The 11,140-nt window shown below is 43.7% G+C and overlaps 1 protein-coding gene across 3 annotated transcripts in view; it reads left to right on the forward strand.

Moving 5' to 3' along the window:
• The first annotated feature begins 232 nt into the window (after window positions 1-232).
• Ube2w (ubiquitin conjugating enzyme E2 W) overlaps window positions 233-11,140 on the forward strand; it is a 57,329-nt gene continuing 46,421 nt past the window's right edge. For 2 of the 3 annotated variants that reach the window (XM_005361868.2, XM_013351884.2), the window contains exon 1: window positions 233-281. In XM_005361868.2, coding sequence (XP_005361925.2) covers window positions 267-281 — 15 coding nt within the window. In that variant the 5' untranslated portion in view covers window positions 233-266. The remainder of the gene's footprint in view (window positions 282-11,140) is intronic. The other variant, XM_013351886.2, reaches the window with a different exon arrangement.

Genomic DNA, 11,140 nt, shown 5'->3' on the forward strand with positions numbered 1-11,140 from the left:
AGCACCCCGCCTGCCCCTAGAGCCAGCCGGTCTGCGTGTAAACTGGCTGGGATGCGAGGTACCCAAGGCGCCCGCCACGCCCTGCCCCGCCACGCCCCTCCCCGCCCCCGGGCGCCCGCGCGCCAGCCAATGGGACGCGCGGACCCCTTCCCATCGGCGACTCCACCCCCGTGCCCGGGATGTTGGGCCCCCGCGGCGTGACGCGAGCACGGCGGCTCCGCCCCCTGCGTCTCTGGCCTCGCTGGCCTTGGGGGGATGGTTTCATCATGGCGTCAATGCAGGTGAGCGGAGCTGCTGCAGCGGGGCGGGCGTGGGGGCCGCCGAGACGGGGCGAGCGTCGGCGCGGGGGCGGCGTCCTAGGCTTCGGGGCCGGCTCCGGGCGGCCTTCCCTGACCCCGGGGGCGTCGGGGATCACTGGTCGGCGAGCGGAGCGGGGGTGTCGATCGGTAGCCGCGGACAGTCGCGGCCGCGAAGTTGTGGCATAAAGGCGGCTGCGGGGAAGAAAGGGCGAAGTTCGGCGTGCGCTCCGCGGTCGGGGCTCCGCTCCGCGCCCCCGCGCGAGGACGGCCGCGGCTTGGCTCCCCGGCCGCCGGGGAGATGCTTTCCACCCCCCTCCCCCTGCGCTCCCCGGCGGGGTGGAAACAGCTGTGCCCGCCGCCGTTGCCCGCGGAAGTCCAGGCGGCCCGAAAGGGGCAGAGCGTGGGGCAGCCAGCGAGCGCCTCGCCGAGGACGGCCGCTTGCCCACGGCGCTCCGCGGCCTCTGCCCGGCCTCCCACGCGCAGCCTCGGATCGCCCGGCTCCTGCCTCCTCTTCTTCGATCTTCATCCCGTGCCCCGTGGGTGCCTCCTCCTGTCAGCCCGCACTCCGGGGCATTCCCCGGCAGCCCACGTCTCCTTCGAAGCCGCCCTTCGCCCGTGTCCCCGGCGTCCTGTGCCACCCAGGGTGCGAGCTCGTGGGCCTGCTTCTCGGCCTTGGGAAAAACTCGCTCTCTTAATATATTTTTTTCCCCACTTAGGATGCCCCACCCTTGCCGACTCTGTAAGGCCGTGGCTTCCTTTGCCCTTCTTCCCCAGACCTTTAAAACCTTAGTTTGGTAGAAGGTGCCTGTTAACCTAGGTCCTATCAATCTGACTTGATGGCGGTTTTCTTGCCTTCCAACTTAATATACTCCTTTTCCCCCCTTCGAGATCCAAGGAAAGATTTTTTTTTTTAGGCAAAGATGGCAACCACAATTGTAGTTTCTAGAGATTGCATTATCTATAGTTGGCGTTTAATTTACAGCCAGGGCTGGAGGTGTTAAAGCAGTAAGAAGAGGGCAGAACTCTTGTAGAGTGTTGGCCAAACGCCCTTTGGAGTTTTAACATCCTCTAGAGTAAAGAGAAACCACATTCTCCTTAGAAGAATTCTTGGCTTTTGTTTCTAGAAGAATAAGCAAGATCTCGTTGTTGGCGCTTCTCTGTGCTGGAAATGTTTTTCGTTCTTGCACATTTTCCCCCTTTCATGGTGTCTTTCAACCTGCTTTCCTACAATACTCCCTGCCTTTGCGTGTCTCTCTGGCCTCTCCTGCAGAACAATAAAACTGCAAGTAACATTTCTAGTTGAAGAGATGTCACGAAATGGTGCAGCAAAAACAAGAACAATTTCAGGAAACGTTATACTTGACACTCTCCCCAGAGACGTTAGAGAAGTTTCGTCATTTGAGGCCAAAAAAGGAACTGTGGCGCACCAGTTGGACAGCAGATGGGCTATATGATTGCTTTAACATTTTTATCTGTATTAAGACATTGTTTGTTATGACCTCTCAAAGATGAGCTGATTTAAGACTAAAAATAAAGATTAAAATCCACCACACTTGGGATTGTATTTGGCTTTGGCAGGAGAGCTGGTTAGCTCTTACACGTAAAGTATTTGGAAAAAAAGCAGACTTGTTTCTAAGAGGAGTTGATATTTTTGGTATTTACTCTGTGTCTTCAGCAGTGGGGATGTGCTTTTTATGCTGGTTCTGAGCCTCAGCCACCACCTTAGACTCTAGCACAGGGCTTTCATTCCTTTGTTTTCTGATTAGCGTGGGGAACTGATCCTTTCAGGTTTTCATTATTGTTAAATCTTGACCTTTTGTATGTATTTCAGAGTATCTGCTAATTTTAATTTTTTTTGGGAAATAGCATTTTGACGAAGATTTATTTTTATTGTGTGTGTTGTGTGTCTGTGTGTGGGTGTGTGCATGTGAGCGCAGGTGCCTGTTAGGACCTTTCTGATCGCCTGGAGCTGGAATTATAATAGGTGCTTGCGTATTGCCTGTTGTGGGTGCTGGGAACCAAACCAGGATCCTCTGCAAGAGTAGCTCTCGCCCTTAACCCCTGAGCCATCTCTCTGCCCCATAGCAGACTCTTTGAAGGACACTTTGCTGTGGTTTTTATTTCTGTATCTTTGTACAAAGTTTATTTCCTAACCTTTCTCGCAACAGAAGTTCGGTCTTTTCAAAATAATGTAATTTAAACATAACATTATAACTAAATGATCAAATGTGTTCATTAACTCGGCAAATATTTTTATCTAAGATTAGATTTCCATATCTTACTACAGAGGGGTTATTATTGCTGAAGAGATTACTTAAATTGTAATCAGAGCTCTACTTTAAAAACATGTCACACTGCGCACACGCAATGTGGGATTTGATCACTTGATATCAATGAAATAATTTTTATTTACTATAAAATCAACTTAAGGCAGTCTTTCATTTTCTTACTAGAGGAGATGAGATTTAAAGCTGATGTTATAATTGCTTGCTTATTTATTTATTTATTTATTTATTTATTTATTTATTATTTTGGTTTGGCTGTCCTGAAACTCACTCTGTAGATCAGGCTGGCCTTGAACTCACAGAAATCCTCCTGCCTCTGCCCCACAAGTGCTGGGATTAAAGGTGTGCACCACCACTGCCCAGCTTGCTTTTATGTGTTTTATCTTCATTTTTGCTATGTAGCCCAGGCTGACATCAGGTTGGAGATCTTCATGCGTGGGTCTCCCGAGTGCTAGGACTACAGGTGTGTTCCCCTCTGCCTGCCACAGCTGACAGTGTTCTGTCCGTGCTTGTCCGCTTTGTTCCTCCACACAGGCTGTTTTAGTACACTAAGGTAGACGGTGTTGGAGTCTGTAGCACCTCGCCAGGGAGCTGCGCTTGAACCATCAGGGAGGCAAGCTCTTCATTGTGGAGCCATGTCCTGTGGGAAGCTGCTGTTGCTAGCGTTTGTCAGGACACAGCTCGGTGTCTTTCACACCTAGGTGCCGTCTTTCCAGTGTGCTTCCCCGCCTAGTTCTTTTACGGGAGATTGCAAGATAATATTTTAAGAACTCTTTTAAAAAAAAATTTTTTAGATGTATTAATTTTTATGCATATGGGTGTTTTGCCTAACATGTATATCTGTGTACCTGGTGCCTGAAGAAGCCAGAAGAGGGCATTAGATCCTCTGGAATTGGAGTTACAATTGTGAGCCATAATGTGGATGCTGGATCTGGCTCCCAGGTCGTCTGGAAGAGCAACAAGTGCTCACCTGTGGAGCCTCTCCAGGCCTACGAATGCATGCACTTTTTTTTTTTTTTTTTTTTTTTGAGACAGGGCTTCTCTGTATAACAGCTTTGACTGTACTGAAGCTCACTCTGTAGACCATGCTGACCTCTAACTCACAGAAATCCACCTGCCTCTGCTTCTGCCTCCCAAATGCTGGGATTCAAGGTGTATATCACCACTGCCTGGTGAAATACTTAGACTTTGAGACATATTTACAAATTTAGAATTTAGCCATTTTGTTCAGATTCCTTTTAAAATAGATGTTTTAAACTTGACCTGATTGAAGCTGGCTGTGGTGGAGCAAACCTTTAACCTCAGTACACGAGAGGCAGAGTCAGGCGGATCTCTGAGTTAGAGGCCAGTGTGGTCTACAGAGGTAGTTCCAGGACAGGCAGACTTACATAGTGAGACCTTGTCTCAACAACATTTTTTTTAACCTGATTGGGACAAGGTGACTGAGTAGGAAAGGCAAGTTGCTAAAAATTTATCTGGTATGTTTTCCTAATTTGACCCCTTTCATAAAGTCTATAGTCTGAGGAATTTAGCACATAGTAGCTGATGTTTGTCAACTCTAAATAATTTAATTGCAAGGGTGGTTATTCTTTGTGGACCCCCCTTTTTTCTCTCTCTCTCTGTCTCCCTCTCCCTCCTTCCTCCCCCCACCTTTTCTTTCTGTGACAGGGTCTTACTATGTAGCCATGGCTGTCTTAGGACTGGTTATATAGAGCAGAACTCACAGATCTTTCTGTTTCTGCTTCCCAAGTGCTGGAATGAAGGGTGTGCACCAGCACCGGCAGCCCAGCGTTTTTCATCCTCTGTCTCTGAGCTGGATCTTACCTTGGATTGTTCACAGCACTTTGTTCAAGTTATTGGCTATAGTGATTGGGAGAGGTAGCATATGGCCTCCTACAGTATTGCTGTAGTAGTCTGGTTGCCTTGACAATTAGATGCTACCTTGCTATTTGTCGATGTCATGATTAAGGTTTTAGCATCAGAAATTGGAAAATTGTCATCTTGGTTTCTGAAGCTTATTGACTACCAGGGAACTTGAATTCTGATGTCTGAGGTTCTCTGGGTTCTTAGTTATACGGTAGCCAGAGGTGTCAGAACAAGTGCCAGGGAACTAAGTCTGCATAGTAGAGCTGAGGGTGCCATGTAGATGATGAACATAAGTGATTAAAAGAATCCTCTCCTTTTTATTTCATTTCTATCACTTAGGCTTTAAGGGATCTCTTGTATATTTGTCTTGGAAGTATGTAGATTTTTAACCCTTGAAGTAATCTTCCCAAACGATTCCCATGAATGCAGGCAAAAGTACTTTTATCTTTTAAATGTGGACAAACTTGTAAGTATAATAAAGTTTTGTCCATCACTTGCTGCTTCAAAAAGCATCCGTGAATAGCATATTTTGCTTTAGTTAATTGAAAATCTGTTAAACAGTTTTTTCGTGGCAAGGTTGAATAGCTACACAGGAACTCTTTAAATTTTAGATGAACATTATATAGTCTAAAAAGTTGTTCGTTGTCTTCTATGTGTTTGTAAAATTTATTCTAAGTACTTCTGTGTTTTTTTCTTCTGAATTCTTAACTGCAGTTTTGTAAAAGTCAGGTAACTTTTATTATGACTTAGCAGTTTTTGTAAACTACTTATTTGGGGAAGTGAGCTCTTCAAAATTTTATAGTAATAGCTAAGTAGTGGAAAAGATCAGAAACCAAGTTCTGGAATGTAGTGATGCTGTACATATGAAGGTAATGGAGATTACATGAAGTTTGGCATTGCTGAGAAGTTATTGGCATGATTAGTTAGCTTTTCAGTCAAGAATTAAGCAGATGAGCTGGGGATTCACTGCCAGCAGCAGCACTTTTGCCGAGTGTACGTGAGGCTCCGCGTTCCATCCTCCACATTGACAGAGAAGGAGCAAGTCCTAACAGTACATTGATTTATAACCTCTATTGTTAAGAAGTTGAAAGGAAACTGGTGTGGTGGTACACACTTTTAATCCCCAGCACCCAGGAGACAGGGACAGGCAGATCTCTGTGAGTTCTGGTCTACATAGCCAGTTTGAGGACAGCCAGAGAGGGCTTCATAGTGAGTGAGACCCTGTCTAAAAGGGAGTGGGTGGGGGGAGAAATATTCCTTAACATTCTTAATAAAAGTACTTTATGGATCAAATTACATGTACATTAGCTGCGTACTAAGAAAATTGTAATGGCTTTACTCTTTAAAGACACTCTTCATTATCAAGGACAATAAAAGTGTGACCTTGCATCTTTCAGATGATAGCACTTTTGTTTATATTTATCTAAACATCGCTTGTTTGATGACATCTATTGCATCGTTCTGTTACTGAGGGATCACTCTGTGAATGTATGTTGTTCTCTTTAGTTAATAAATAAAACTTCTTTGGTCTATGACAAGGCAGGAGAGAGCCAGATGGGAAATCCTAGCAGAGATACAGGAGAAGGGTGGAATCTGAGAGATGCCAGCCAGCTGCCTAGGAAGCAAGACATGTAGAAAATGAGGTAATGCCATGGCCACATGGCATTTCATAGATGAATAGAAATGGGCTAATGTAAATGTAAGAGCTAGCTAGTAATAAACCTGAGCCATCGACCAAGCGTTTATAGTTAATATTATACCTCTGAGTGATTATTTGGGAACTGGCAGGTGGGAGAGAAACCTTCATTCACACTCCAATTGGTATCTGCTCATGATTAATATCAGCAAAAGACTTGTGTTTTGGGGCATTTTAAACGTTTCCTCACTTTATAGTTTTCGAGTATAGGTTTTTGATCACAAAGAAATACTGCGTGCCTCTGAGACGTTAGGAATAATGAACATGGGCTCTGGAACCCAAGGCTCCGGAATGAAGTGTTGTCTTGTTACCTGAGAACCCATGTTCCACAAACAGCAGCATGCAGTGTCGTGGGTAAGACAGAAGAGCAGCAGAGATGAACATATGTAAAAGTGCCTTTGTTTTATTTGGTTTTGAAACAGAGTCTCCTGATCACGTAGCACAGAGAGGCTGTAATTTTGTTATCCTCCAAGTGCTGGGATTACAGGCATGTACCCTGACATCCAGCTGTAAAGTTGCCTTTTTGGATTCTCTTCCCCAACCATGGTTTTTCTTCTGAACTAGGAACTTTAGATTCGTCCTACTCCATCGTCAGACCATCTGCAGATCCTGTCAGTTCTACCTGCAAAAGAGATCCAGAAACGGAACTGTCTGTACATTACACCAGCACCATTCCTGTCTGGATTAGCAGTTTCACTGATGATTTTCCTGCCTCATCTTTGGACCCTAACAGCCTTCTTTCCCACCCATTAGACACTCAGCAAAAGACAAATGGCCACTTCAGTCACAACCTGACTGTGGCTTCCTTACCTTGTTCAGACTGACAGAACTAAGGCAGTGAGTGACTCTCAGCCCATCGCATATCAGATATCCTGCATATCAGATATTTACATTACAATTCATAACAGAAGCAAAATTATGGTTATGAAGTAGCAACAAAATAATGTTATGGTTGGTTCCACAACACCAGGAACTCTATTACCAGGTTGCAACATTAGGGAGGCTGAGAAGCATCCCATAACCTCTCCCAGATACTCGGGTTCCTATTATGTATTGTTTCCTGCTGTGCCCAGTTCAGGCCTTTGCTCCCTGTCCCCATTAGATCTTTAGATGGATTTTCTCAGCGAGACTTTCCCTGACTGCCCAGTACAGATAGCAACCCCCCCCCACTAGTAATTCCCACATTGCTAAGTCCTTCAGAATTATGATTTTATTGGAAACTAAGTAGCTCATTTCCTCTTCAGGCATTTCGATGGCTGGTGTATAGGATGCCCTCTGAAAATGTTGAGTGAATGAATAACCACATCTTCTAGAATCCAGTAGACTGGATTTGATTCTAGTTTTGCATTTTAATAGCTATATAACATTTTTTCCACTAAGCATAAAATAGGGATGATAAATAATCATATTTGATAAAATTGAAGATTATCGCGTGTCATAAACTTTTTGAGTTGCTTGGGAGTTTTAACCATGATACGGTAGGCCTCCAGATTTACACCCTCTTGCAAGAGTTTTGTTTTGTTCGTCCTTTTGATTTCTGGTCTTTGAGTTGACTACAGTAGGGAAAAACAGATTGTGTCTCATGAGGACTCTTTATTTCCACATCACAGGAAGGAGGGCAGAAGAATGGATTCCAGTTAGTGTGTATTCTTGGCCAGTTGTCTTCATAATTTGAGATTTGGCCAAGTAAGATTACAAGCCTTCTATGCCAGTTGTAAAAGCCAACTTCTTCCTTGAAGTTGAAGTAATGGGCTGGGTGCTAGGTCAGTGGTCAGCTTCTGCCTAGCACAAGATGCTTATTCTATTTGTAGCTCTGCCCTCTCCAAAATTAATTGTAAAATAATTCAATTGTTATAAAGTGCATATTGCAAGGCTTCTGATATACCCATTGCCATGAATAGTTTCTCATGCTTTCATCAACCCCAGAAGAAGCCTGCTTTTCGCAGTGACTCCCGTGTTTCTAGTCCCGCTACTCTCTTTGCAGTTCTTAGGTTCTGGCTGACTCCCTAAGCTTTGCAAGTTTTGAGTTTATCTGTGGCGAAGATCTTAGTGGTATTCTCACTGGGGGTGGGGCAAATAATACTCGTATTTTATAGTTTTAAGGCATTTTGTTTATCTATTTGTCAAGTTGATTTTGTTTCCTGTTTCCATTCATCAGTTGATAATTCAGATTATTTCCGTATTGTGAAAACAGTGCTGCATTTTTTGTATTCTTGCATATTTTGTTTCAGATGTGTATTGAGGAGTAAAGTTCTAGTTTAACTTTCTAGTCTATAGAGAAAACTTTGCTTGATGCTCTGTACTCACAACACTTGATATTTCTGACTTCATTTTCTCCCATAAATCATTTATCTTATACCAGCTGGATGCTCTACAGTTTTGTCTAGTTCATATACTGACCAGAGTTCGTCAGGGCCTTCAAGATGCCCTGTTTAGATACTAGTTATGAGCATAGTCTCAGGTTATTCCCAAATTCTGTCTGACTAGCCTCCAAACTGAAGAGTCTCAGCTAAACCACTCCCCACACTTTCTGTAATATTCCTGCATTGGCTCATAGTTCGCCAAGACAGGGTACACAATTGGTTGTGTAGTATAAGGAATTTTTGACTTTATTGTTGGCAGTTCTGTCTTAGCATTTTGGGTACTAATATTACAGACATGAGGCATCACACCTGACTATGAAGGTATTTTTATTTTTTTCTTTCCTTTTTCCTTTCTTTTTTTCTCTTTCTTTCTTTCTTTCTTTCTTTCTTTCTTTCTTTCTTTCTTTCCTTCCTTCTTTCTTTCTTTCTTCCTGTTTTTTTGTTGTTGTCATTGTTGTTTTCAGACAGGATCTCTCTATGTAGTCTGGCCGTCCTGGAACTCTACATAGGCCAGGCTGGACTTGAACTCACAGAACTCTCACAGCCTCTGTCTCCAGGGTACTGTGAGCAAAGGCGTTCATTGGCCCCACACTCAGCAATGATGGTATTTTCAAAGGATACAAATGAAGAGCCAGATGAGTTGATGCACAGTGAGATTCCTAAGGGTTCTGAGCTTTGGAGTCTGTTCTTTGGAGTTGGAATGCTGATGAGTTCTTGCTAAATCTAGAAGCTCTCCTAACCCAGCTCTTCGAGACTTTTCCCCCTTGAGACAGAGTCTCATGCATACCAGCAGAGTGTCAACTTTCTGTGTAGTTGAGCATGAACCTGACCTTCGGATCCTCCTGTCTCTGTCTCCTGAGTGTAGCTGAGTTTGCAGGGATGCTCCCCTTTGTGAAGTGTGGGGTTTGGATGCAGGTTTTCATGTTTGCTGGGCAAGCAGTTAGCAACTGGGCTACATAGCTATGCTCTTGTGGACTTTGGAGGTTTTGTTAGGGGGGCACGATTGAGGTAGTCATTGGTCCTGATGATCATCACCTCCCCCTTTAAGCCTCTTCCTATAGTTTGGGATGATGGTCCCTCAAAGTTCCAACCTTGTAATTTCCTCAGTTGGATCCTTTGTTAATTAGTCTTCCTTCTCAGGATAGCTTGTACCTCCAGTTAATTGTTTATACCATCAACATATAAGAAGATACTTCAGAGATTCCAAGGGTTTTAGGAATTGTGTGCCACACAATTGTAAGATGACCTAATACAGCTGTCTCTGTGTGTCTGGGGATAGGTCCTCAATTCAGGCTACCAAAATTCTTGGTTGATCAAATCCTTATGTAAATTGAAATAACATTTTTATATACTGTGTGCAGATTTGTGTGTGTGTACATGTGTGAGTGTTTTGTGAACATGATAGCTTAAACTGGCTTCAAACTTTCTCTCTCCCTGACTCAGCTTCCCAGCTGCTGAGACCTATCTCTGTATACTTAAAATCATCTTTTGATTACTTCAGCTTAATATAATATAATGGGATATGACAATATACTATGTTTTTCTTGAATAATTACAGAAATATGTTCAGTACAGTTTGAGCCCCTGACCTTCCCCGAGTCTCACTCTAGCCCAGACTGGCTTTGAACTTGCTATGTAACCCAGGCCAGCCAGCTCTCCTGACTCTTCTTTCACCTCCTCATACCTGGCTTCCCCCCAGATGTTTTGGGTCCAAAGCTGACTAAATCTGAAGATGTGGAACCTTCTAATATGGAATCCTTGGATACTGAAAGATTATATATACATACATATATAGTTTTGGTTTTTTTCCCTGGGGGAGGTTAAGACAGGATTTTTTTGTGTAACAGCCCTAGCTGTCTTGGAACTCACTTTTTAGACCAGCCTGGCCTTGAACTCACAGAGACTCACCTGTCTCTGCCTCCTGAGTGCTGGAATTTAAAGGTGTATGTCAGCATCATCCAGCTTTCATTATGATCTTTAAATTTATACATTGATAATTTAAATTATCAATGATTAATAATGTTGAACATCTTATATTTATTGCTCATTTGGATGATTTCTTTGAAGAAGTATCTGTTCAAATCCATTTTCCATTTAAGAAATTGTCTCTATTGTCAAGTCATAAGAGGATTTATTAAATAATTTATTTACTTATTTTTTTTGAGACAGGGTCTTTCTCTGTAGCCCTGGCTGACTGGAACTTTCTCTGTAGACCAAGCTTGCCTAGCCCTCACAGAGATCTACCTTCCTCCTTTTAGAAGTGCTGGTAGCCGGGCAATGGGGGCGCACGCCTTTAATCCCAGCACTTGGGAGGCAGAGGCAGACAGATCTCTGTGAGTTTGAGACCAGTTTGGTCTACAAGAGCTAGTTCCGGGACAGGCTTCAAAGCCACAGAGAAACTCTATCTTGGAAAAAAGGAAAAAAATATAAAGAAGTGCTGGTTGATTAAAACCAGGCAGTTTGAGGCTAGTCTGGTCTATAGAGTGAGTTCAGGCCAGTCAAGGATACACAGAGAAATTCTGTCTCGAAAAACCAAAAAGTAGAACTACCAGGATAAAAGGGATAGACCACCACCCTGAACTTTATTTTTAATGGTGTGTGTGTGTGTGTGTGTGTGTGTGTGTGTGTGTG

This window comes from Microtus ochrogaster, linkage group LG5 (assembly GCF_000317375.1).
Source record: "Microtus ochrogaster isolate Prairie Vole_2 linkage group LG5, MicOch1.0, whole genome shotgun sequence".
Taxonomy (NCBI): Eukaryota; Metazoa; Chordata; class Mammalia; order Rodentia; family Cricetidae; genus Microtus; species Microtus ochrogaster.